The sequence below is a fragment of the Nicotiana attenuata genome, unplaced genomic scaffold (assembly GCF_001879085.1).
Source record: "Nicotiana attenuata strain UT unplaced genomic scaffold, NIATTr2, whole genome shotgun sequence".
NCBI lineage: Eukaryota > Viridiplantae > Streptophyta > Magnoliopsida > Solanales > Solanaceae > Nicotiana > Nicotiana attenuata.
In genome coordinates this window covers 85,098-113,027 of record NW_017673122.1, presented here as the reverse complement: position 1 = coordinate 113,027, position 27,930 = coordinate 85,098, and the positions used below count along the sequence as shown (strand labels likewise).

The following is a 27,930-nucleotide window of genomic DNA, read 5'->3' as shown; positions in this document are numbered from 1 at the left end:
ATAAGATCAATTTTAGAACTAGGAACAAAGGTAGTGGACAGATACAGCCATACGAGCATGAAAACTTAAAATCAAAGCTTAGTTTTTTCTAAACAAAGCAACTACAAATCTTAAATTTTAACATAAGCTAAATACACAAAATAATACTCCCTGGACAATAGAGGCAAACTAAACATTAATATGGCATACGTAATAACGCCCATATTTCCATTGGTTTAAGGTTGTCGACCATTCATATCTTCTAGGTTGATTAAAGCTTCGTGCTGATAACGTGTTACGAAACTTAGCTCAAAGTAATAATATAAAACAAGAAGATAGACAACAATGTAGAGAGAAAGAGAGAAGAGAATCTATTTCTTCCATGTATTCAAGTGTCTACAATGTGATGCCCAAACCCTCTATTTATAGGATGATATAGGTAATACAAAGGGATGCCATAAACATGGTATTAACTATTGAGAACATGGGGGAAGATCATGGAGGTGTGGGAGTTACATCCATAATGGTAAGAAGTAGTGGGAGGTTAATGGAGAAGAGTAGTGGATGTTACTCCCTTAGGAGTAATAGACATCCACCATAATCAAGTATTTCATAACAACTTAAATTTTAATCAAATTTTAAGAAAGAATCAAAATTCACCATACAGATAGGTCTAATTTTTTAAAGCAAATTAAACTATAAAGAATCAAAACTCTCTTTGTAGACAGGTTTAATTTTTTAAAGCAAATTAAACTTTAGAACAATTATGTTTAATTTGAAGCAAAGAAAATAGAGTAAAATACTAAATTGACATAGGAGAGGACATGAGAGTATAAATTCAGAAGGATAAATTGTCTTTGCCTTGCTTTACGCGACTTACGTTACAGGCTAAAACATATACTGGACGAAAGCGACGAATGGATTCGAACACAGTTTTGAGCCTGCTGGACCAACAAGACAGAGAAAACAATTGCATCAAGCGGGTTCAACTTATAATTTCTATAAAGAATTTCTTTTTAAATACTATAATTTATTTACATGCACCGTATAATTTTCAACGAAGCGGGTTCAGTACGTAGGTCCGGCTCTGGTTTATTTAGTTAATAATTAGTTATTGGTTATTGTGTATTGAATTTAAATATCTATAAATTAATAAATTAAAATATTTTATTAAAAACGAAAATTGAAAAAAAAAACTGCCCATTCAAACTGGAGAGCACTTTCAAGTTGGAGATTTTAAATTATTTTAAAAATAATAAAAAAAATCAAAAATTAGAAAACATGCCAATTTAAAAGTTTCGTTTTTTTAAATATTTTTTTTTCTTTTTAAAAATAAAATTTTTATTAATTCAAAATATATTATTGAGAATAATATAATAAAATATCTATATATTATTATAAGGAGAAGAAAAAGCCTGCTAAGTGGCAGCCTAGAAAAAAGGCACATGGCATAAGTAGTTAATAATTATTTATTTATTTAATAATTAGTTATTGGTTATTTCTTTTTGAATTTAAATATATGTAAAATAATAATTTAAATAAAGTAATATGCTAATAAAAGTTTCTATTAACAATGTAAAATTACTAAACATTGGATAATAGATTAAAGAAAAATATGGAATAAAAAAGTTATTCAATGACTATATAAGTATCTTTAATTTAATAGCGATTTTATTACTGAGTATATCACATTGACAAATAAGATGACAATTGAAATTTATTAAAGCAATATGATCTAATTCGTTCAAACAAGCCCAGTCACAATTTAATTTAATTAATATTTTTTAATATTGACCGCGTATCACGCGGGTACGACTACTAGTATAGGTAAAGTATTAGGTTTTAGCGGTATATAACATATACTGAACACCCTTTATCAAAAAAAAAATTCACTTCTTTCAAGTTTGAATACCTTTGAGAAAATTTATGGCTTCGCCACTGGTTTAAACAGATAGTTATTTCTACCTTCCCTCTTTAATTGCCCATGATCTTATTATACATATCCATGGCCCGTGTACCAAATATAACAACAACAACGACCCAGTAAAATTTCATTAGTAGGGTCTGGGGAGGATAGTGTATACGTAAACCTTACCCCTACCCTATGGAGTAGAAAGGTTGTTTCCGAAAGACCCTCGGCTCAAAAAGACGAAAAGAGACAAAAAGTTCAGCCTCTGACCGCTACGTAGCTTTTCATTGTAACCAAATACGTAAATTCAAATTCAATTCAAATAAATATATTTGAGAGACCTTCAATGTTCTTAGTGAAGAAATGGTATCATAATTAACAATTAAGGTCATGTCTAACTAACAAGAGGAGTTAGCTTCGATGGTCAGTATCCCACTTACAAACGCATGATCGTGGGTTCGAATCATTAAAAGAAGCAATAGTTCAAACAAAAGAGGATCAAACGGGAAGAGGGACCAAGAAAAAAAAGGGTCATGTCTAACCTTTTATAGGAGTGACGAGAGGTGATGTAATATTAACAAGTATTACTTGTATTATTTTGTTTTTTAAATTGTAGGGTTTTGTTGAGCACCTTTACTTTTCTAGGCATAGTTTCTCGATTGTACCTCCCTTTAAATAGATCAATTTATTTTTTCATTGAAAAATAAAGCCAAAACGTGTTTAAGGAATTCCGTCAGGTAGGTACCCTTTTTTCCCCTAAATGCCCCTACTTTTGTAAACTCACTCTATAAAGCGCATTGTCAGCCTTTTTACAATCATCTCTCTCACTACACTGTGCACTCCATTTACAGGTATTTCTTCTCTCTCATTATTTCTCGGTGGGATCGTTACTTTTTCGAATGTAAGCAGAATTTTGAAGCTATTTATTCTTGAAAATCATATGAAATGTTGAGATTTTGCAGAATTTTGGGTCAATTATGTGTTGAATAAGAAGGCCTTACCTTTTGTACCATCCATCGCATGGTTTAGAGTACATTGTGCAGACATGGAGCAAATAAATTTTGCTGAATGTGTTGCTATGTTCAATGCTTGCCGTAGTTGTGGGGTTAATTTTGCGGATATCTATCCAAATTTCAATTTATTCGCACCAAAGTCATAAAACTAGTTTTGTAACCGAAAAAAATGACTGAATTATACCCATGCATGACAGACTGGTATTTAACTCATGTATTTCTTCTTCTTCTTTTTTTCTTTTTTTTTTTTGTCTTTTTTGGTTTTTGTTTTAAAGAGTAAAAACTGGGAATTAGTAAACATGCTCTTTTTGCATGATATTATTGGGACTGTTTTGCTACATAAGGTAATGAAAAACAGTCTGCCTATACTCTAACCCTCCCAGATCCCAGTTTGTGTGATTACACTGGGTTTGTTATTGTTGTTGCAAAAGTTACATGGTAAGAACATAATTTGTTTGTTTTGCATGTTAAATTTACTCAATTGTCAAAATTCCACGAGATGTAATTTTGCGGGTCTGATCGAGTTACTCTGTTTTCGTTGACAGCAGTTACTCCCTAATCCTACTATGGAGAAAAATCTAATTACGAAACTCTAGATTTCTAATTCTAACTACTTAGTAGTTCATAGAATTTGCCATGACCATGTGTGGTTTCTGTTTTCCCCTGGTCTTGAGATTGTGTTATCTGATCCTTTTGAAAGAAATAGCTGCAGTGGCGGATCCAGGATTTTAAAGTCGTGTGGGTGCTCACTGATAAAAATTCTGAAAGAAAAAATAGAGTTTAGTTATGGGTGCTCACTCAATATTTATCTAAATATTTTTATAATTAGCTATAAAAATTTACTAAATCTTGTCAAAGATAATGGGTGCTTGAGCACCCAAAATCAGCATGTAGATCCGCCACTGAATAGCTGGATAGAACTAGCTTCAGGATGTCAATAATTGAAATTGGGAGCTTTTATTATCGTTTTCCTTCAGCACTAATCTTCATTGGGTTCTTTAGTCAGTTTTTACCTTGACATCGGTTGATTTTACAATGATTATTAGTAGCAAGAGTGAGGACGCTCAATGCTGTTATGCATCACTTTCCACTTGGTTTTGAAATAAAACTGAACTTCCCTCTTGGCACTTTTCACCGAAGGCTGTTACTCAAGATGCTAGTCTGACTTGCAATAACATTATACCTGTGCTGTTTTTATCATATATGTGCTGTTTGCCTAAGAGTGAGGTGCATTGAGTTTCTTAAAAAAATTTATCCTATGTTCTTTTGCTCTTGGAATAAAGAAGGGAGGTCATTCTATTTCTCAATCCTTATACATATACACAGTCCGTGTCTGTGCAGTGAAGTGCTTTTTTTTCCCCTTAAACTTAAATGGCAAATGGGACTTGACAGTAATGACACTCACATTTACTCCAAATCTATTATTGCAAATTTCATTACAAAGTGGTGCTCGGCCGATCTGCTTCAACGCTTCTGAATACAGAATATTTCCTATATGTGATTGAAAACAGTATTGTTCTTCATTTCGTTCCTTGTTTATTTGTCCATGACCTAAATTTCATTAGATCTGGAATTTAAAGTTGTAAACTGGATATGCGAGAAGCACAGTTCTTGTTTGTGGTTCATAACTTGGTTTCATCATTGTTACAGCTGTACTGGCCTCTTTTTCCAAGATGTCGGATGCTAAGACCCCCCTTCGTCCCAAGAGGAAGAAGCAGGTGGTGGACTTTCTTCTCCAATTCAGATGGATCATTGTTATCTTCTTTGTCCTTCCTTTCTCGTTCCTGTATTACTTCTCCATATATCTAGGGGATGTTAAATCTGAGAGGAAATCATACGAGCAGCGTCAGAAGGAACACGATGAAAATGTTAAAGAGGTCGTGAAGCGCCTTGGGGAGAGGGATGCATCAAAGGATGGTCTTGTCTGCACAGGAAGGCCTCCATGGGTGGTTGTTGGAATGAGAAATGTTGACTATAAGCGTGCTCGTCATTTTGAAGTTGATCTTTCTAAGTTCAGAAATGTACTTGAAATTGACAAGGAAAGAATGATTGCCAGAGTTGAGCCTCTGGTGAATATGGGCCAAATATCAAGAGTTACTGTCCCAATGAATCTTTCCCTTGCAGTTCTTGCTGAGCTTGATGATCTGACGGTTGGTGGTCTGATCAATGGCTTCGGGATTGAAGGAAGCTCTCACATCTTTGGATTGTTCTCTGACACTGTTGTATCACTTGAGGTAGTTCTAGCAGACGGACGGGTGGTTAGAGCTACAAAGGACAATGAGTATTCTGATCTTTTTTATGCTATCCCATGGTCTCAGGGGACATTGGGTCTTCTTGTTTCAGCTGAGATCAAGCTTATACCAGTTAAGGAGTACGTGAGGCTTACCTACAAACCTGTAACTGGTAATCTTAAAGAGCTTGCGCAGGCTTATGCGGATTCTTTTGCACCTAGAGATGGGGACCAGGACAATCCTTCTAAAGTTCCAGAGATGGTAGAAGGCATGATTTATAGTCCCACAGAAGGTGTTATGATGACCGGTAGATATGCTTCGAAACAGGAAGCCAAGCAGAGGGGTAATGTAATCAACAATTATGGTTGGTGGTTCAAACCATGGTTTTACCAGCATGCTCAAACTGCACTAAAAAGAGGGGAATTTGTGGAGTACATTCCAACTAGGGACTACTACCACAGGCACACAAGATCCTTATATTGGGAAGGGAAACTAATTCTTCCATTTGGTGATCAGTTCTGGTTTAGGTTTCTCCTAGGATGGCTCATGCCACCCAAGATTGCTCTGCTCAAGGCCACTCAAAGTGAGGCTATCAGGAACTATTACCATGATCATCATGTCATTCAGGATCTGCTTGTTCCTCTTTACAAGGTTGGAGATTGTCTTGAGTGGGTCCACCGCGAAATGGAGGTAATACTCTATACTCTTTGTTTTCTGTTCATGCACGATAAGATTGACTGTGATCTCGATGGTTTTCATGTTTGTTCCAAGAGTGCAACGAATAGAAGAAATACTTTTCTATGGGCCTTAGTATTTGCTTTAGTTGTTTTCAGGGTATTTCTGCATCAAGTTCTGATTGTATTTGAATTAAATTTGTTTAGGTATATCCCATCTGGCTCTGCCCACACAGAATTTACAAGCTGCCTGTGAAACCTATGATCTATCCTGAACCAGGATTTGAGGCACACCGCAGGCAGGGTGACACTGAATATGCTCAAATGTATACTGATATCGGCGTCTACTATGTTCCTGGAGCTGTCCTGAGGGGTGAGCCCTTTGATGGTGCAGAGAAATGCCGCCAACTGGAGCTTTGGTTGATCGAAAACCATGGGTTCCAGGCTCAATACGCGGTCACTGAGCTGACCGAGAAGAACTTCTGGAGGATGTTTGATAATAGCCTCTACGAGCAGTGCAGAAAAAAATATAAAGCCATCGGAACCTTCATGAGCGCGTACTATAAATCCAAGAAAGGAAGGAAGACGGAGAAGGAGGTGCAGGAAGCCGAGCAAGAGAAAGCTGAACAAGAGACTCCCGAAGTCGATGAGCAAGAGAAAGCAGATTGATCTTAAATCAGTTTCATTAGATTTTCTCTGCCTTTTATCATCCATTTAGTTGTGCTAGTCTGAACTTTCAGTTTAAATAATCAGCTAAATTCAGATAATGTTCCAAATAATGGTAAGCGCAGTTCGAAATTCAGATGATGGTCCAAATAATGGTTCACATGGATCCGTTTCCGTTTCGTGTTATTTAAAATTTTGTGGTATCTTTCAAGAAGGAATCAATTGTTTTCGTTAGATGTTTCTAGTGTCCAGTTCAACAGATGCTTTTACTTTATTGAAAAAGTTCCAGCAGATAATACACATCCAGTACTGAAGATTCACTTTAACAAAACCATGAAATGGTTTGTCTATTTACTGCAAATAATTGCAACAACTTTCAGCTAGCCTATCTATCACAACATTTCCCAATTTATTCAGTATAGGTAAAACAAAAACTCAAATGTAAGGCGCACCAAAAGGGATTGTACGAGCAGAACATAAAATACTCCATAGCATAACCTTTACAATCAAAACCAAAAATTTAGAATAGACATTATTTCTTAGAATAAATTTTACCCTCCACACGACCATAGATTTTGGCTTCATTTTTTCAAAAAAAAAAAAATGAAAATATTATTTGTTTATGAAATATGATTATGTTTTGGGGAAAAAAAAATTCAAAGATTTTATCTACAACTATCAGACTATGGAAAACATTTGACAACTATCTGAATACATGACTGAACAGATTTTATCTACTACCATTGAAGATCACAGGAAGCATGATGCTCCTATTTGGATGCCAACTTATAATGGCAAATTCACTACAACATCGGGTTGGAGGATAGCTAGACAAGTTGGGGCAACCAATGGGATGTTATCTGCCAACAAATTTATGCACTTGTTCTTACTGTTGAAACTACTATTGTTAGATGGATTAAACCAGTTGTAAATTGGGTTAAACTTAACACAGATGGTAGTACGGATGGAGAAGGAAATATGGGATCAGGGGGAATCATTAGAAATTCTAATGGTGTTTTGATTATGACATTTGCACAACAACTGGGAAGGGGTAGTAGTAACTTAGCTGAGACTAAAGCGGCATTGATTGGAGTTAAATGGTGCATCGACCAGGGATATCGCAATTTGATCTTAGAATGTGACTCTTTGATCTTGGTTAACATGTTGAAAGGCTTGTACAATCATTCTTGGCAAATGCAGGACAACAATTAAGGATATTATACAACTCTTGCAATCTTGCGAGTATTCAATCCAGCATTGCTATCGTGAAGCTAATCAAGTAGCAGATGCATCGGCTAAATGGAGCATCGTTCATGGGAATTCTATCTTTTATAATTGCAAGAATCTTCCGAATCAAGCTACAAGCCCATATATAATGGACAAGATACAAATGGCTACATTTAGACACAAGGGAAGAAGTAAATTTGTTACTGAATGTATGTAATTTTCTGCATAAGCACTTTTTGAGAACTCCATACATACATAGGTAGACTTCCTTATGTAATATACATATCCTTGTATTTGTTCTATTAGCAGTTATAAGTATGGTCTTTTGGATGTAATGAACAGAGGTCAGGTGAAGTCGCCCTGTGTTATGTGCTTTTTTTGCTGGGATTAATATAAAAGGAATGCGCCACCTAAAGGTGTAAAATATTATTTAAAAAAAAAAAACTAGTGGAGCTAAGATAAATCTTTTTGTCCAAAGAAAGTAAACAAAATTCCTCTAAGCTGTCAGTATATTCCATCTCTCTCTCTCTCTCTCTATGGAAAAATGAAGTGGCCAATAAACAAGAAGTATCCGTTAGAAGCTTGAACGTTAAGCCTACCGTTAGAATCCAGCTCACCCAACTCTTTAAAACATCAATTCTACACATAGAATCTTCCATAGACAAAATCTAGACCTTCCTTCCTCCATATTCTCTGCATTCCGTCACCCACCACAAACTCCATAGAAGCAAAGAACAACAAAAAAGCAAGAGATGGGTATGGTAGTGGTTATATCACTTCCATTTATAATATTCACAATATTTATTGGATTTGGGTGTTATTTTCTTGGGAGAGCTAAAGGTAGACAAGATCTCAGAACCAATCCCCAAGTTTTTGGTGTACCCACTCCACCCCCTGGTACTTGTCCTACTGCTACTGTTGCTGCTCCTTTGCCTTCAACTCATTTCAAGCAAGACAACGCTTCCAATGTGTAAAAGTTTGAGACATGGCTTCTCTTGATTTAGCTGGAAGGACTTCAACATACTCGCTTTAATTTTGTTTTGTGGGGTTGATTTTACTTGTGCAGAGATTTAAATGATACTACTACGCACCTTTTGTTTTTCTTTTTATATATTTGCTCAGTTAATACTACTATATGAAGTTGTACTGCGAATGACTGATGGATTATGTTTTATCATATATTAGTAAAGAAATTGTAACAAGTGAATGTGAAGTTTGCCTTCATATCTACATTATAATTTAAATTCTATTATGATTTCCTCACCTATCATTTCAACACTTTTGGAGCACATCTGATTAGGTGAGCTCCAAATATCCGACTTATGTAGTAAATTCGAATTAAATGAGTATTTTGTAGTTAGTAAACCTTACCGCATCTAGTTAGGAGTGGAGCATGATGTTTTTGTTTTAATCCCTTCAAAATGTCACCAGAAAAATCGACAAGATGCGAAATATGCTTTCGCCCCCTAAACTTTTGTTAAAATTGGTTTTGCCTTGATTTAGGTCTCCTTCCTCCTCAAAAGTTAGGATCTGCAGTTGAGTTGGGGGGAGGGACAGAGAAGGATGTTGTGAAAAAAACTACTACAATAGCTAACAAGGCATTTGAGAGCCCCTTATTACTTTCATAAATTGTAAATAATTCCGGTAATTAACTAATTATGCTATAGAATAAAAGGGGTAAAGCACCTCCGCCAACTACCGTTTGGTCTTGGGTTCGAGTGAAGCTGGAGGGGAAGTGTGTGAAACACCATAGATCCTCCTAATTTGGGAGGGAAAAAAAAAGAATTAAAGGAATAGGAACATCCCAAGTTAAGGTAAGATTTGAAAAGTGAGTTATTATTAATTAACAGTCATTATGCATCCAAATATTAATATCAACAGTGTGTTAGGGATTGCAAATGTATTGGCATTTTTTGCGCCATACTGTTAAACTTGTGTTCCATCAAGAGGTTCAAAGTACTGTTAATTTGCACTTGTTAATTTTCAAAATTGTTAAACTATGCGAATACTCATGTTTTATGCTATGATAAGGTTTTATTAGTACTTTAATTACTTATTTAAACTTAAAATCTATTAAGTTTGTCAAGTAGGAGGACTAAATAAACACAACTCACTAATTGTAAGTTTTATCTTACTTGAACATCCACATTACTGAGGTTAGAATTTACAAATAACTACAACAACAACAACAACAACAACTCAGTGTATTCTTACAAGTGGAGTCTGGGGGAGGATAGGATGTACACAACCTTACCCCTACCCGGAAGGGCAGAGAGACTGTTTCCGGTAGACCCTCGGCTAGAGAAAAAATGAAAAAAGCACTGATAGCAAGTAATAACAATACAGGATAATTGGAAAACTAAATCCATATATGATAGCAAAAGAGAAGATGAAAGAAGTACCGACAGCAAGTAATAATAGTGCAAGATATATAGTGATAGCAAATTAAGAGATTACTGATGGCAAGTAATAAACGTACAAAATATGTGGTACTAGTAAACTAAGGATAAAAGTGATACCATACTAACACTAATACTATTGCACTAAGGAAGACAACGAGAAACGCTCGACTATCTAATAACATTCTGCACTAATTCTCAACCTCCACACCCTCCTATCAAAGGTCATGTCCCCGGTTAGCTCAAGTTGCGCTATGTCCCGCCTGATAACCCTCCCCAAGACTTCTTTGGCCTACCTATACCCTTCCTCTTACCCCCAAGTCCAACCTCTCACACCTCCTGCCTGGGGCATCTGTGCTTCTCCTTTTAACATGCCCGAACCATCTCAGCCTCGCCTCTCGCATCTTTTCCTCCACAGGGTCACTCTCACCTTTTCCCGAATAACTCCATTCTTAATTATATCTAACCTAGTATGCCCACACATCCATCTCAACATCCTCATTTCAGCTACATTCATTTGTTGGACATGGGATTTCTTGACTGGCCAACACTCTGCCTCATGCAACATAGTCGGTCTAACCACTATCTTGTAGAATTTATCTTAAAGTTTCAACGGCACATTCTTATCGCACAAGACACCGGAAGTGAGCCTCCACTTCATCCACCCTGCTCCGATACGATATGTGACATCCTCGTCAATCTCCCCATCACTCTGAATCATAGGCCCAAGGTACTTAAAGCTCTCCCCCATGGGAATGACTTGCGTATCAAGCCTCGCATCCTCGTCCGCTTCCTAGGTAACACCGCTGAACTTGCACTCCAAGTATTCTATCGTGGTCTTGCTCAACTTGAAACCTTTAGACTCAAGGGTATGTCTCCAGACTTCCAGCCTTTCGTTAACACCACCTCGCGTCTCATCAATTAGAACTATGTCATACGCAAATAACATGCACCAAGGCACCTCCCCTTGAATGTGTCGCGTCAATGCGTCCATTGCCAAGGAAAATAAAAACGGGCTAAGTGTTGATCCCTTATATAACCCCCATATCAATCAAAAAGTAATCAGAGTCTCCTCCTGTGGTCGTTACCCGTCTTAGATCTATCATACGTGTCCTGGACCATGCGAATATACGCTACTGATACTCTCGTAGCCTCCAAAAATCTCTATAAATCCTCTTTCGGACTGTCATAAGCTTTCTCTAGGTCAATGAACACCATATGCAGGTCCTTCTTTATCGCTCGATACTTCTCCACCAATCTCCTTACAAGGTGAATGGCTTCCGTAGTTGACCGTCCCGGCATAAAATCAAACTAGTTCTCGAAAATGGATACACTTCTCCTCATCCTCCCCTCAGTCACCCTCTCCCAAACTTTCATCGTATGGCTCAACAACTTGATACCCCTATAGTTATTGTAGTTTTGGATATCTCCTTGTTCTTGTACGGTGGAATCATCGTACTACACCTCCACTCTTCAAGCATTTTCTTTGTCCTAAAAATTACGTTAAACAACCTAGAGAGCCATTCCAAGCCCGCCTTACCCTCTTCCATAATTCCACAAGGATCTTGTCTAGACCGGTCGCTATATCCTTACTCATCTTGCGCATAGCCCCTTCAACATCTCCCACTCTTATGCATCTACAATACCCAAAAACTCGATGTTGCTCAGTTGTGCTCGTTAGTTAAAGATAGTATAGTATAATATCGTGTCCACAGGGATTGGATTTAAACAACATTCTCGTAGTTTGTATATTGATTGCTATCCAGTAAGATCAACAGTTGAGATTTATACGATTAATAATAAGATTTAACTAAGAATCTAAAATCTACAGCTATTGACTAGTGACTATCGAAACAAGGAATACACAATTAAAATTATCGGTGGGAGAGGATAGGGTTTTGACGGAATAAGTACAAGATAATTATTCGGGATCTAACTCTAGATAATTCACTTCCAATGTTTGAGTGAGTCTCTCGAATTCACTCTATTATTATTTCAAACACTCAGCAAAAACTCCTCTCTCGATTAAGTCTTAACCTCACGAGATGAACCAATTTAAGCGCTGTGAAGATATGCAAGAATGCGCAGTGGATCGGTCTTTAGGAAAATCTCTTTCGATTATTTTCCTAATTAGGTTTAATCAACGATTCAACTAACCTCTTTCGATTACTTAGAAGAATCTATGAACTCAACCAACAATATAATGCAATGATAAGTTATGCCTCTTTCGATTACAAGAACAAGTGAATATAGATGCAGCAATTAAATCTTCCAAAAACGATTCAAATACATAAAATAAGAGTTCTAGTCCACAAACAATCATCAATACACCAAATCCATCAAAATCCAAAAGGAACTACTCCATAGACATGGAGAAGTTCTTCACAAATTAGGGTAGCAAACAGTCCGGGCCTGGTCCTAAACGGGCCGGTTCTATGTGGGCCCGGGCTTAAACGGGTCCCGGGCTTCGTGGGCTTTTGGGTGTAACCAGATCGGGACTGAAACCACGAACTAATGGTCCCGGGCTATGTGGGCCGGGCCCGATCCTAAACGGGCCAAGTGTTCTCCATATATAAGATCAATACCCTGCCCCTCTAAAACTGGAGAAACTGAAAGGCCAAAGGTTTTAGGCGTTTGATGAAAGTTTGTAACGACACCTTTCTTCCTCTTTCCCAATTTATTAAGGAGTTACAGTTACAAGGCTAATTTTTTAATGCAATGGAGTAATTGGTTATTATATTAAAATGAGAGAAGAAAACCAAAAAAATGAGATAAAGGAATTTCTATCTCCTATAGCAAAGGTTAACACCTTATATATTTTAATTAAACACCATTTTAAAATATTATATTCTATAGATACATTTTAATGTTTATAGCAAAATATCTATTTTTGGTTACCTCCTCCCCTTAAGCCACTATATACGCTGTTTTTTATTTTTCTCTCTCCCTTTTCAGATTTTTCTCTCACATAATTATTGTATTTGATGTAAACTTCTCACTCCACATTCTCTCTCTAATTTGATACACTCCATCCTCTTCCCCCATTCCAGAAAATACGAAAAAAAGGGGGTAAAATTCTTTTGTTAGCATTTGAGAAAATAATTGCTACTGCATTTGATTGATTTACTCAACTTTGGGCTTCTGATTGTGTAATTGAAGAGACTCTTGTGCTTGGGCCTTGGTTGAATTGAGGGATTTTCGAAAGGAGTGAGTGGCAGCATCCAATTTCTGCTGTTGAATGGGAATTTCTCTGTCAAAAATCAATCTAAGTTCCTCCATTTTCGTCCTCATCGTTTCCACAACGCCCCTCTTCATTCTAATTGTTAGGAATACTGAATTTGTCGTGATTTAGTCGACTTTAGGGATTCCGTTTAGAAATTTTCGATATAGAAATTTTCTCCAACGTAACAACGGCAACCGTGACGGCAGGACAACATTAGGGTTGTTCTTGATCGAAGACGGCAGAGTTTGGGGCTGAGCAACTTGAATTTTCTATTAATATTTTTCATTGTATTTCAATGTATCTCGCTGTATTCTATGTTTTTCATTGTATTCATTGTCTTTTTTTTCATTGTATTTCAATGTATCCCGCTGTATTCTATGTATTTCATTGTATTCCCTGTCTATATTCCATGAATGTATTCATATGTTTTTTTAATAATTTAATTTATGTATTTCCGATGTATTATATAATTTTTCTCTGTAAGATTTGCTTATATTTTTTTAGGGGGAGTTTTTTTCGGGTTTGTAGTAATTNCAATTTTGCCTATCATTGCAAAAGGATCTAGGCAAGATATTGTTAACGCTACTCTTAATTCTTCGTATTTGTGGGCCCGCTGTGAAGTCTTATATCTAACAAAGAATATTAGGTTACAAAGAGATCAGTTAGATGCAGATTTGGATGAGCTAAAAAACTATTCTGAATGGATTTTAGCAATCGGTGATGGAAGGATTGGGAGTTCCATTGATGGCATTGAGAAAGTCCAAATCCCCGATGATCTTCTCATAAATAATTGTGATGATCCAATATCGACAATTGTTGAAAGTACATATCCAGATTTCTTTAACCATTCCAGTGACATTGATTACCTCCAACAAAGAGAAATTCTTGCCCCGACTCTTGATATGGTTGAGTCGATCAATGAATATATGGTTTCACTCAACCATAGTCCTGAGAAGACATATTTGAGTTCTGATACAGTCTGTATGTCTGATCATTCTTTTACAGCTTTGGAGCACGTACATACACCCGAATTCCTAAACAGTATTAAATGTTCTGGAATTCCAAATCACTCTATACTTTGAAAGTTGGTGTTCCCGTGATGTTGCTGAGAAATATAGACCAGTCATCAGGATTGTGTAATGGCACGAGGTTGATCATCACAAGACTTGGAAATCGAGTTATTGAAGCCAAGGTTTTATCGGGTAATATGGCTGGACAAAAAGTGTTTATCCCGAGAATGACGTTGACGCCATCAGATGCAAGAATACCTTTTAAGTTCCAGCGAAGACAATTTTAATTGTTGTATCTTTTTCCATGACAATTAATAAAAGTCAAGGCCAGTCATTGTCTCATCTGGGATTATTTTTGAAGAAGCCAGTATTTACTCATGGACAACTGTATGTTGCTCTTTCACGCATGACGAGTAGAAAAGGGTTGAAGATTTTAGTTTATGATGATGATGGCCAAATAACAAATGAAGCTAGAAATGTGGTGTATAAATAAGTTTTCCGTTATTTGGTTTGAGATGAATCTAGACATGATGGAATTATCAGGTATTTACTATTTTCTTTTCCAATAAATATATGTCACTGTTGTTTTGGCGGGGGGAGATGAAACTAGGTTCAGCAACACAATAGAGGATATCAAGATATCTTCATAACTGCAATTTTTGAGTTATTACATTTTCTTCTGTTAGGGGATTGAGAAGTACTAGCTCTATGTATAGAAAGTTAATTCAATAGTTTCTCTGGGGAGAACTACCGTGAAGCTCCAATGTGTGTTAACTTCTGTTAGCGCTAAGTATAAGCAAAATACTTAATCATGTAAATCTCTTAAAGCTATGTTGCACTCTCAATTATTTTTACTGTTCATGTTATTTTACATTGCTAGAAAGACTTCTTTTACTTTTCCCATTATATAAATATGCCCCAAATATTTTCTTTACCATCTGCTTAGTGGAACATTATGTCGGGATTATCTGTTGTTTGTTGTTACTATTATAGGTTTTGAATGAACAATAGTTGTATTGATATACTTTTTTAATTCTTTTACTGGATATGATTGATAATTTAGTTGTTGTGTGTAGGTTATGGTTGAAGGCTTGTCAGATGTAGATCTCACTTATCAGAATTAACCAGCTGCTCAAGCTTCTTGTGCTAATGCTGCAGGAACAACTTCTAGTGTAATTCAACCAACAAGTTGTTTATAAAGGAAAATCCAAGAAAAGGGGTTCTTTCCATTTTTATTTTCTTTTTTTAAAGTATATTTAGTTCTTAATTAAGACAAGAGAGCCATTGGTTTAATTTTATTGCTCAGACTAAGTGCTTGCTTGAGCCTGTGGTGTGACTGGAATCGCCTGGCCTAGCAATGCTAATTAAAGACAGAAATTGTTATCCCCATTATTCAATGTAATAGAATATCTTTCTCGTTTGCTCCATTAGAACTGTCAATTATATGTTTTTATTGTCACATTTAGCAAACTTAAACGTTCAATATTCATGTTTGAACTTTCTATAGGTTCCCATTAATCTTATTACTTCAGTAAAAGCGACAAGGTTTATTTTCATGAAATACCCGATGAGGTCATTCATAGCTTGATAATTATGTCAGTGTCTTTAAATGAGAAAGAATTGTTCTTTACCAGCAACACTAACTATTAGTCCAATTGTGAAGATTTAAAAGGGGATTACACTTAAAGTTGCTGGAGGGTAATGCTTCAAAAGTACCATCCGCGCATCGCGCGGGTTTTAATACTAGTATCATTATTATGGCATGAATGGTCATTGGTCACGTACCTATTGTACGCCAAAATATTTTGGCATTGTGATTGTTAAAAGGCAACGGTAATGCAAGAAACAGATCTTGCATATAATTTTGACCATAACCATAATGGTATAACTTTTCTCTTTAAAAGAGATATTCACCATATGGGTGTTGATGAATATGTGGTACTACAAAATTAATTGAGAACTCTGCAAGAGCCAATTATACTATTTTGGAGAAACACAATTGATTACCAATAAGGTATTTTGTTGTAGTAAGTCTCAAAGAAACTTATTTAGTTTCCAAAGTATACGCGAAAGCGGTTGATTATATTGAGACTATAAATAAAGGAAAGATCTAATATCTTCTATTAGTACAACTTGTAGCGGGATAATATGTATGTGAAAAGCTACCCGCTTTATTCTCCAATTTGTACTACATAAACAAAAGAATACCACAATGAAGTGGATATTTATTGATATAAAAACCCATATCATAATAAACTTGGAGTTTATTCATAATTGCACACATCATGGTGTAAACCTGAAGTTTATCAATATTGATAATTTATCCAGTTGGCATAATTGGTTTAGCCATGTTAATTCAAGTATGATGTGCAAAAATAAAAGAGAATTCACATGGGTAAATATTAAAGAACTAGAAAGGTCTTTACGAATTCTCTTACATTGCTTGTTCTCATTAATTAATAGACCAATTAAAATTGGAATTGAATCCCATGAATGCTGGAAATATCAAAGGTGAATATGGGCCCATTCACCTGCCATGTATACCACATAAGATGCATCTATGAGATGGGTTACATGTGCAATTATTATTGACCGGCAACCTGGTGTTTGCGAGGTAACTTGCTCAATAATTTAATATAGAGCATAATTTTCAGACTTTTTTTCAAGATAGTTCTTCTTGATAAGTTGGTTTACATCACAGTTGGTTTAGCAAAATGATTTATTGAGTGCCTCCACTTAATAGCTAAACTATTGCTTATGAGAACAAAGTTATCTATATCAATTTGATATACGTTATATACGAAAGTATATTATTTTCTCCCCTCAGAAGTGGTTCAGGGTCAGGAACCAAATAATTCCATCTTATTATCATTGATGTGCAGGGCATATTTTGATTAATACCATAACGCAAAAAAATGAGTTCTTAATGTTGAGGAAACAAGTTAGTTTTTCTAACATGAGGGGGAGACATGATAAACAGTTGAGAAAAAGTTACGTGGAATGAATTATCATTTGTACATCTAGATCCTCGAATAAGATAATATGAACTTGAAGTTCATAAAAGGATAATTCATTTGCAATATATTGCAAAGCATGCCAGACGCATTTGCTGGCCCAAAGAAAGTAACTATATTCTCATTGCAAATGCTCCTATTAGAATAAGTCCTAAAAGGACAAAGTCTATGGTACGCTTAAAGCGTATAGACAAATCGGTTTCAAATAAACTTCTTGATAAAGAAGATGAGCAAATGATCAAAATGATCATAATAAAGGAGGCAAGTGATCTAGAAGATCACATGACATAACACTTCATAAAATCTCATGAGAGATTCAGGTACCTGAATATATGAATGAAGAGATCTCTATGTTATGTCTTTATGAAAAATAAGCAGGTTGGAACCGATATAAAATGTTTGTCGACGACATCTATAATACCGCTAAATATATATGAGGATCTTAAGTTTGGAGAAACAATTCAAGTAGAATTTGGTTTCATATGAAAGACAAGTAGTTTTGGACCTGCAGTTCAAACACTTGAAAGTATAAAGTCAATGGTATGTGCAATCAGTTTTCGATATCCTATATGTCTAGCATGACATGAATACTTGATATGCATCTAAAGTCTATTATATGGCTTGTATAACTTAACAATCCCTGAAGGATTTAAATTGCTTAAAGCATATATAATTCATGGTCATGAAGTACTACATCCTCAATGCAATTTGTGCACAAATGTATCTTGCTATAACTATATGCATGATAATATGATAGCAAGAGTTTTCACCTCTATGTGAAGATATTGAACTGACGATTCCAACAAGATCATATGAAGACAATCCATCTCTATCAAGAATGATGATTTCAAGGTACAATATATTCATTCAAGTTAGTATGGCTGATTTGTTTATCAAATATCTACCAAAGATCTTTTGAAGATGGTGCACAAGATTGGAATGCAAATGCTTAAGGATGTGAAGTGATGCTCTCATGAGGGGGAGTTAATACGCGTTGTACTCTTTTTCCCTTACAAGGTTTTGTCCCACTGAGTTTTCCTTGCAAGGTTTTCAACGAGGCAACCAAAAGGCGTATTGTTAGATATGTGTACTCTTTTTCCTTCTCTAGAATTTTTTTCCCACTGGGTTTTATTTAGTTAAGGTTTTAACGAGGCACATTATCTGTTGAATAGACATTTAAGGAGGAGTGTTATAAATATAATTTTATTTATGGTGAATGTCTATATTTAGAGAGATCCTAGGGTTCATTGTTTGGTGGCTAAGTCACCATTTCCCTATAAATAGAGGGTTCTATTCCATTATAATTCATACCAAATTCAATAAGAATTCACTCTCCCTCTTTCTCTGCAATATTGTTCTTGTTCTTTTATTATTTTCATAACAAGATGGTTATATTAACTATCTCATATTAGATGTTGAATAGCAATCTCAGAATTATAATCCTAAAATTTTAATTATAATTTTAAGATTGTTAATCTCTAAATATCCCGCTTTGCAATCAAATGACACCATACTACATATTTTGTTCCCGTATTCTAGTCTCGGTAACACTTGTTTGCGAAGCAAACCGCGAGAATCGTAAATTACCAAAAAGCCAGCTATGAGGATCTAGACAATTAAAATATGAAGATATTACAATAAATGAAATTGAAAGTTCCCCAAAATTACTCCCCTCTTCCCTCTCTTACTTTATTTATGACTGAAAATGGTAACATGCAGTTTTATTCTCCCACCCATACAATTACTCCTACCTAAAATGAAAAGCCCTTCAGTTTTTGGAACCAAATCAAAAGAGAGAGAAGGGCGAATAATTAATTAGATCAAATCAGATACACTTTGCCGTATCATTCTTGTCTTTTCAAATATCACACAAAAGAAAATTCTTGTCACTATTTTAAAATCCAAATTGTCTTTTTTTTTTCTCTCTTCTTCTTCTTCTCCAATTTCACGTTCGTATTTTTTTTTTCGCCATACAAACCCAAACCCTAAAATCCATTATATTTCTCTTTCTTGTTCTATAGAAAGAGCTAAAAGGAGAAGAATGTCAGGGACATGGAGCAAACTGCAGAAAACGCTGTCGTTTAGGCAACAGCCTAAGTCTCCTACCGATAATGGTGCATCCTCCGGTTCCAATTCCAAATCGCCACCACCTCCTCGGCCGCCCTCCGCCCCTTCTTCCTCCTCTTTCTCCCGTTTCTCCCGAAGCTTCAGCTCCACCTCCCGATCCTCTAAGGTCCGTTTTTCTCTTTTCTTTTATATAAAATTTTGTCCTCTTTTTCTTGTTCTTTTTCTTTTTCTTTGAGTATTTCGGTTGTTTCTTCCTTGTGTTTCGCCGGTAGTATTTGATTTGTTATCCATTTTGATTCGCCGGAATGTCGGTTTTTGCTTCACCGGTGATGACAGCTGGTATTTTACCATCGCGAAAAAGGAGCAGAATTTTGTGCTTTTCCTAAACTGGAATGAAAGGAGAACTTTTTTGGACAAAAATACCTTCATTATTTTGCGAAATTTACTGGATTCTTCCGTTTTCGGGGATCTGAGCCGGGTTACTATTGGGAATTCCTTTTTAATTTTATCACGTTTGTTTGGGTTTATTCGAATCAGTGAATAAACTAAAAGGAAATCCAGCTTTACAAGGCTTTAGATGACGAATGCATGGATGATTACTATCATACCCTCCGCTCTGCTGTTTTTATAGAGGTCAAAAAGGTCATTTCTTGTCTAAATAGGAGTAGTTGAAAGCTAAAAGTTGACCTTTCTTGGCTTTCCGTGCCAGGCTTTTTCTGAGTTTGACTTTGTGAAAATATCTTTTCTACTGTTAAAATTGATGCTAGTGTACAACCACTATTAATTAAGGTACAACCCATTACGTTTTTTACCTAATGGTATTATCCTACGCATTTAAACAAACAAAACTATTTAACACCGACTCATTTCATTTTTCTTTAACATAAGAGATGGATTATTTATTGGGTAGCTGAGAATTTTGATGATTTCAGCTTTGGACAAATAAGGGATCTTTTATTGTTGGCTGAGATCTTTTTGACAACTTCTTACGCCAGCTATGTGTGTGTGCCCATGTATAGTAAAAGAAGTTGGATTGAATGAAGTTGGACCAGTTCTAAAAATATAGGATTATAATTGGCAATAGCTTAGACGTAGCAACTATTGACTTTGCAACCTAGAAAATGACGGACTTTTTTCTATGCCACTACGTGTTTGCTTCACATGGAGTATATTAGTTGTGGGCAAGATGCAGTTTGTTTTTCATATTGAAATGTTAGTTTGCTAGTTTGATAAGAATTTATTAGTAGTAGCAAAAGTTAAAGAATGATATTTGGACCTGTTCTTGTATATTTATTATAGCCTTGTGGTTTTATATTCGACAAATGTCCCTTGGACTTGTACGTTTGTTTTTGTAATTTTGAGCCGGCTATTGCTAGTTTAGTTGTATTTGGACTAGTATAAGCGTGTTTATTAGGATCTGTTCTTAGGAAGGAAAAAGGGCCGCCCAGTGCACTAAGCTCCCGCTTTGCTTAGGAACGAACTGGAATAGTTTTTCGTGTACTCCATAAGGACTTGGGCGGTCTACATTTTTAATGCACGACATAGTACAAGTTTATTTATTGTTCTTTGCTCAAAAACCTAACCCTATATAATATTATTTGCACATTGTTATTATGAAAAGCTGACTCTAAGCAAATTTAAGATAAAGACAGAGATTGATTTATACCTGATTGCCATGAAGAGTTGAACACTGATTCCTAGCAAGTCATAAGTTGATTTTTCACACCGACAATTTGATTGTTCTTCCCAAGAGGTATGAATTCCATGCAGCTAACTTATGTCTTACTCTGGCAAAAGGTGTAAGATTAATATTTCATTAGTTTTGTCAGTACTTGGTTCAGGTAACTAGATGTCCTCGTGTATATTTTATTGGAGTATATTTTATCGAAAAGTCCTTGCTGCTTAAACAATTGACTTCATTTTGATCAATATTTCATATAGTTAATACTTATATACCTAGTGATTCCAAAAGCTTATTTCATCAATGATTTAAGTTATTGAATGAGTCGGTAACTGTATCCGAGTGACTTATCTTTTCCCGGAAAAAGCCCAAAGGTTCAAGAACCTTTTTATTATTGAAAATACTTACCGTGAATGTACAGTCGAAGCAGTTTTATTGTTTTAACCATGAATGTCACACTGGTGGCAAAGGTTGCAAGTAAGGGCTTATGTCATGAAAGTCTTTGCATGATTGCTTGGTAACTTCTTTTTTCTTTTTCTTTTTTATAATGATAAGAGTCCGAGTTAACTTGCGTGAACTCAATTATTCCACCAAATAGCTACTAAGCTACTAGTGCCGGCACACGTAACTCTACCAACTAAGGCTTAGGCAGACAAGAAGAATCATCTATTATTTATTGCCTTCGTTAGGATTTGAACCTTGATTTTCAATGTTTACGCCACTTCATTGACCACTAGACCACACCCTCGGGTGCGATTGCTTGGTGACTTCATCAGTTTGTTTGGTCAGAAAATTGGTATTGCTTCTCTTTTACTTAGCTTTTCTTTGCCCTTGTCCCATGTATACCTTATGATAGATTAAAATTTCTGTGCTTTGGTGAACCTGCTGTTCAACAGAGTCCACTACAATTTTTTTGAGTGGATATATAAACTATAGCTTCATCAATGTTTCTTAATGAGGAATTGACTAGGGACATGTGGTTACATACGGATATATTTATTGGCTGATTACAGTATTCTCACTATACTTGCCACTTTGTCTATTTTATTGTGATTGCAGCGAACATGTGCCATTTGCCTTGGGAGTATGAAACCTGGGAATGGTCAGGCGATATTCACTGCTGAATGCTCCCACTCCTTCCACTTCAGCTGCATTGCCAACAGTGTTAAGCATGGAAACTACCTCTGCCCTATCTGCAGATGCAAATGGAAAGAGATTCCTCTCATGTCGTCCTTCAGTACTGATGCAACCATTAACAGCGCAGGACGGACTCGTGTCTCTCCACTAGAAGATCATTACCCTGACAATATTTCTCGTGTTCCACCACCGGTATCTCTGCCCCTTCCTGAGCCCCTTCACTTCTCTGATGATGAACCTCTTCCCAGCATTACCGTGGATCAGACCTCCTCCCCTTCCACTGTTCATTCAGAGAGTGTAGTCTTGAGAGCTTTTCCAGAATATTCTGCTGTTGCGGCTTCTGAAGCTGTGTCAAGATTTGCTGTTCTTGTTGGAGTAAGGGCACCCCCACTTGCTGATGATGCTCGGCACCGAGAGCGTGCGCCTATTGACCTAGTCACAGTTCTAGATGTTAGTGGCAGCATGGCTGGATCAAAATTGTCACTCCTGAAGCAAGCAGTTTGTTTTGTCATAGATAACTTGGGGCCTTCTGACCGTCTAGCTGTTGTTACCTTTTCATCCGGAGCTCAAAGAAACTTTCCCTTGCGAAGGATGACAGAGCAAGGGCGTCGTGAGGCTGCACAGGCTGTCAATGCCATTTCAGCAAATGGTGGGACAAATATCGTGGAAGGGCTCAAAAAGGGGGTCCGAGTTCTTGAAGAAAGGCGTGAAAGGAATCCAGTTGCTAGCATTGTTCTCTTGTCAGATGGGAGAGACACCTATAACGGGGATAATGCCAACCAACGTCATAGTCCTAGGAACCGCAGATCCTCAAATGCAACATCAGGTCCAGAATATCTGAATCTATTGCCTTCTTCCATTTGTCCTCGCAATAGAGAAGCACTAGTAGCAGACCAGCTTCCAACTTTTCATGTGCATACATTTGGGTTTGGTTTAGACCATGATTCCTCTGCTATGCATGCTATCTCAGATGCATCAGGTGGTACATTTTCATTCATTGAGACTGTTGGTACTGTCCAAGATGCCTTTGCAATGTGTATTGGTGGTCTCCTCAGTGTTGTAGCCCAGGAGCTAAAACTTAATGTTAGGTCAGCATCTCGAGGAGTGGATATTGGATCCATCCCTTCAGGAAGATATACAAGTGAAATTTCTGAACAGGGAAAGCAAGGTGTAATAAACATTGGGAACCTGTATGCAGATGAGGAAAAAGAATTCCTTGTCTACTTGTCTGTTCCCTTGGCTGAAATTGAAGGAAGCGCAACAAAGACATCTCTGTTGCAAATTACATGTGGTTACAAAAATGCCACATCCGAAGAGATGGTCAGTGTGGAGGGTGAGACAGTTGAGATACGTAGGCCACCAGTACTGTCTCCTACAGATGTGCTAGTAAGTCGTGAGGTTGATAGACAGATAAACAGGCTGGCGGTAGCAGAAACCATTGCAGAGGCACAACAGATGGCAGAAATGGGAAATCTTGAGGGTGCTCAAGCTGTTCTAGCTAATAGAAGATCCTCTCTTCTATCTTCTGTATCTGCGCAAGCAGGTGATGCTCTTTGTAACTGGCTTGACACTGAACTGACCGAAATCAGAGAGAGGATGGCGAGCAGGGAACGCTATGAACAAACAGGACGAGCCTATGTCCTCTCGGGTTTGAGCTCACATTCTTGGCAAAGAGCCACAACTAGAGGAGACACAACAACACAAATAATATTGCAAGGTGGTAGCTCAAGCAATAGTGGCGCCATTGGCTATGAGACTCCATCTATGATCAACATGGTCTCAAAGTCACAGAACCTAAGTCTTGCCAATCGTGTCGAACAAGTTCCTCGTCCCAACAAGACATGCAACTTAACTCCAAGATCTTAGTAAACATTTCTAACCCCATTCGTTCTCAGCGTGATAGGCAACTGAACAACAGCACTCTTCTCGTGATATAATTCTGTGGTATATTTGACCCTACTATACTTTTTTGTTTTGGCTCCATTTGTTTGTTCTTTTAGTTCTCCACAGTTGAATCATTTTCAAATTAGATTCTTTTGGATTGACATCTCTACATTTCGGAATAATATGTTAGAGCTGATAACCGTTTGTTTGCTGAGATCGTCCTCTTATTAGAGAATACTATACTGGTCCCTTTTCGATTCTGTAAGGATTTCAAAGAGGTTTAAATGATCATGGGCTACTCTAAGCATAACCTTAAGGTTTAGAATTGGATTCTCAGATTCTTTTAAAGAACACTTCAAAAATTAGAAACATAAATCCCTAAGAATGGGTAGTGTTTAATATGACGCTTCTATTAAGAAAAGATGTTTGTGCTTTGCATTTAAGCTGGCGTTCACGACATAGAGTTAGTTTGGTCAATATACTACTAGGAGTAGTTAGTAGTTACATGTCGTAGCATCAAAAGATATGATAATTAATATTAAAGGGAACGCTCACATTGAAACGTCTCAGTCTTAATGAGCTCATTTTGGCTACTTCGACGTATCAATCCTAATCAATCTTTAATGTCAGAATTTTCATTCTGTAAATATCACGAGTTATCTCAAAATTTAAAGAATAATTGGCACTAATAAGAGGAGTAAGTTTGCTAAACCTAGTTACTGAGTCACATCTTGTGTTTATCACTTCGAAGGAGCACTTGCGACAGTATTCTGATTTAAGTGCACGCACTGTTAGTAAAGTATTTCCCCATTTGTTTATTCACCAAACATGTCTTAAATAATTTAATCGGTTTTTAGTTTTTTCCAGCACAAGCCTTTAAATTTTACCTACGTTTTATTACGTGAAATAAATATAAGATCATAATTGAATACTGTATGCCGTAAAATACGCTATGCTAAGTAGCCGCTTAAAAGAATGATGCGTGGAACTTAAGGCGGGAGACAGTTAGAACCGAAGGTAATTATCCTGTTTGTCACTGGAAAGATGCAATAATACCCTCCACCCGGTGGTATTTAATAAAGAATATTCCACAGCATTTAGCCCGTTACAGAGAATTTGTCATTTATGCTCACCGTTACACCTTCATCAATGGCCCTCATAATTGACATTAAAGAAGAGCACGATCCTAGGACCTTGTTCCTAGTGAGCTTTGTTATCATTGTATAGGACACGACTTTTCTGGCAAACTGATACTATAATCTATTTAAAGCTCTATACAATTTTATCTTCTTACTTTTTGTTCTTATTATTGTTGCGCCCGGAGGCCTCGCTACCGGAATCATTATTTCAGCTATTTCGTCTTCATATCAAGGCTTAGTGTTACATATTTCCTCAATTCTTTTATTATTTCAGGATTGAATTAATTCACTTGTCTAGAAACCACGTATAAATTCAAATATACCGTTTTAAGGGTAAACAGTCTGGCGCCCACCGTGGGGCCTAGAGAACGGTGTAATTAAGTTGATCATTGCCTCTTTTACTAATGTGTTTTGATTATTTGTCTTAGAAAAATCATAAGAAATGGCAGATAAAAGTGTTAACAACATACACAATCCTGAGGTTCGAGGAGACCAGCCTCATTTCGAGGATTCAATCAGTGACACCCACAATGAGGGAACGATGCCACGCCGGTCCACGACAGGCGTTACCAGCGACATGATCGGGAGGCAACTCCCAATGATGCTGAAAAGGAGCATGTTGCTGATGTGGTAAGAGTCTTACAAGAGCAACAAGCGATCATTCTAGGCCACCTCACACGATAGGATAAGGTTATGACGGAGTTGAAGCAGGCGTTATCGGGGGCTTCCAATAACGCGAATAGACGGGATCCAGTTCTTCCCGACGCTCCTGCAAATCAAACAATGCAGAGGGTCGACAACAACACCCCGAGGGGTGAGGTTGGTTCCGATGGAGCTGTGGGGTGGGGTCGGGGGCGGGGGGGGTGGGGGGAGCGGATTCTCCCCCAATAACGAAAACAATCCCTTCAAGAATGAACTCTTCGGTTTATAAGAGAAGTGAACGCTCGCATGGACCAAATCCCTGGCGCACCACCGGTACAGAAAGGACCAGACTCAAACAAGTATACTCAGTTGTCGTACAAACCAAGCGCAACATCAGAATTAATCCTGAAGCGGTTTAAGTTGCCCAACGTGCCAAAGTATGATGGAACTTCAGACCTTCAAGAGCATATTACCATTTATACAACGGCGGTGAAGGGGAATGATTTAGCTCCTCACGAGATTGAATTTGTTTTGCTGAAGAAACTTGGAGAGACTCTCACGAAGGGGGCCTTGACCTGGTATTCACTGTTACCCGAGCATTCCATAGATTCCTTTGAGATGCTCGCAAATTCTTTTATTAAGGCTCATGCCGAGGCCAGAAAGGTGCAGGCCCGAAAGGCCGACATATTCAAAATTGCAGCAGAAGAATCCGAATAGCTGAGAGAGTTAGTTGCTCGGTTCCAAAAAGAGAGGATGTTGCTCCCTGTTGTTATGGACGAATGGATGGCTGAAGCATTCACCAAGGGACTGAATCTGAGAAGTTCTGATGCTTCCCAGAAACTGAAGGAAAGTTTGCTCGAGTTCCAAGCAACGACTTGGGCGGATGTCCACAACCGATACGAGTCAAAGATAAGGATCGAAGATGATCAGGTTGGTTTCTCGTCCTCGGCAAAGGGACGAGAGAAGAACAAAGAAAAATCAAAAGACGATTTTGACATGGACAGACGGTCTTCGAGGGGCCGATTTTTTCCCTACGAACAGCCCGGTCAGCAGACAGGTTCGCTACTGACAGAAGGATTGATCGTGGTCGGAACAATATATCTTTGCAGGAAAAAGAAGCGTTAGGTACGTGGGATCCTTCCTACCCAGACTATCAGAATACAATTTTAATTTCAGTGTAGTAGAGTTGGTATCAGCTATGAGAAACATCAAAGAAGCATGGTTTCCGAAGTCGATGCTATCCCAACCAGAGGGATCCTAACTTGTGGAGTGAATACCATTGGATGAATGGCCACCGAACTAGGACTAACGACATCTCTGGGAAGAAGTGGCGACAATTGAAGAATGGGCATCTCAGAGAATTTTTAAGTGACCGGGCCAAGAACAACTACAGCCGCAACCGGGATAACGCAGAACCCTCGAAAGTAGGGGAAGACCCCCCGCGCTAGACGATCAACATGATCTTCGGGGGGAACGAGATCAACCGGGTCACCTTCTCAGTAGCAAAAAAGACGAAAGTATCAATAACCCATAGCAAGTGACTCCGAAAAGTTGCCGAAGACGATATCACTTTCACGGAAGAGGACGCAGACGGATTGCTGCTACCGCATAATGATGCACTAGTAATTTACTTAAATGTACTAGACTTTAAAATCAAACATGTTCTAGTGGATCCAGGGAGTTCGGCCAAAATCATACAATGGAGAGTATTGGAGCAAGCTAAACTCACCGGAAGCATCATCCCGGCCATAAAATTCCTCGCCGGATTCAACCTCGCGAGCGTGACAGGGAGAGATTTTGTTGCCCATGAAAGCTGAAGGAGTGATGAAAACGACTTTTTTGAAGTGGTAGATGGTGATATGGGTTATAATATTATTTTGGGAAGACCATGGTTACACGAGATGAGAGGTGTACCATCAACATATCAGCAGCTGCTGAAATTTCCAATGCCCGAAGGAATTAAACAGATAAGGGGCGACCAACCGGCGGTAAGGGAGATGAATGCGATTTTGGTCTCCAGTAGCAAAGGGAAGGA

At 37.3% G+C, this 27,930-nt stretch overlaps 3 protein-coding genes across 7 annotated transcripts; all 3 read left to right on the top strand.

Annotated features, from left to right (window-relative positions):
- The first annotated feature begins 2,667 nt into the window (after window positions 1-2,667).
- On the top strand, window positions 2,668-6,708 carry LOC109215510 (delta(24)-sterol reductase-like). 2 transcript variants are annotated; one of them, XM_019379582.1, is made up of 3 exons: window positions 2,668-2,739; window positions 4,552-5,822; window positions 6,014-6,708. In XM_019379582.1, exons 2-3 carry the CDS (start codon window positions 4,575-4,577, stop codon window positions 6,473-6,475), a joined length of 1,710 nt encoding a protein of 569 aa, XP_019235127.1. In that variant the 5' UTR covers window positions 2,668-2,739; window positions 4,552-4,574; the 3' UTR covers window positions 6,476-6,708. The 2 variants fall into 2 exon arrangements, with proteins under 2 accessions (XP_019235127.1, XP_019235128.1); XM_019379583.1 differs by lacking the exon at window positions 2,668-2,739 and adding an exon at window positions 2,754-2,789.
- A 1,594-nt stretch (window positions 6,709-8,302) lies between these two features.
- Window positions 8,303-8,923, top strand: LOC109215507. Its single transcript, XM_019379577.1, has one exon. It carries the CDS (start codon window positions 8,452-8,454, stop codon window positions 8,671-8,673), a length of 222 nt encoding a protein of 73 aa, XP_019235122.1. The 5' UTR covers window positions 8,303-8,451; the 3' UTR covers window positions 8,674-8,923.
- A 10,051-nt stretch (window positions 8,924-18,974) lies between these two features.
- Window positions 18,975-24,328, top strand: LOC109215508. 4 transcript variants are annotated; one of them, XM_019379578.1, is made up of 2 exons: window positions 18,975-19,578; window positions 22,153-24,328. In XM_019379578.1, the coding sequence occupies exons 1-2, from the start codon at window positions 19,387-19,389 to the stop codon at window positions 24,094-24,096; spliced, it is 2,136 nt and encodes a 711-aa protein (XP_019235123.1). In that variant the 5' UTR covers window positions 18,975-19,386; the 3' UTR covers window positions 24,097-24,328. The 4 variants fall into 4 exon arrangements, with proteins under 4 accessions (XP_019235123.1, XP_019235124.1, XP_019235125.1 ...); XM_019379579.1 differs by lacking the exon at window positions 18,975-19,578 and adding an exon at window positions 19,614-21,165; XM_019379580.1 differs by lacking the exon at window positions 18,975-19,578 and adding an exon at window positions 21,197-21,610.
- The last annotated feature ends 3,602 nt before the right edge of the window (window positions 24,329-27,930 follow it).

What these genes read in the sequence shown, in the direction of transcription:
- LOC109215510 (XM_019379582.1), top strand. Translation starts at nt 4,575, where the DNA reads ATGTCGGATGCTAAGACCCCCCTTCGTCCCAAGAGGAAGAAGCAGGTG. An exon ending in GGGTCCACCGCGAAATGGAG is followed by an intron (nt 5,823 to 6,013) that starts GTAATACTCTAT and finishes AAATTTGTTTAG; the next exon opens with GTATATCCCATCTGGCTCTG.
- LOC109215507 (XM_019379577.1), top strand. Translation starts at nt 8,452, where the DNA reads ATGGGTATGGTAGTGGTTATATCACTTCCATTTATAATATTCACAATA.
- LOC109215508 (XM_019379578.1), top strand. Translation starts at nt 19,387, where the DNA reads ATGTCAGGGACATGGAGCAAACTGCAGAAAACGCTGTCGTTTAGGCAA. An exon ending in CCACCTCCCGATCCTCTAAG is followed by an intron (nt 19,579 to 22,152) that starts GTCCGTTTTTCT and finishes TTGTGATTGCAG; the next exon opens with CGAACATGTGCCATTTGCCT.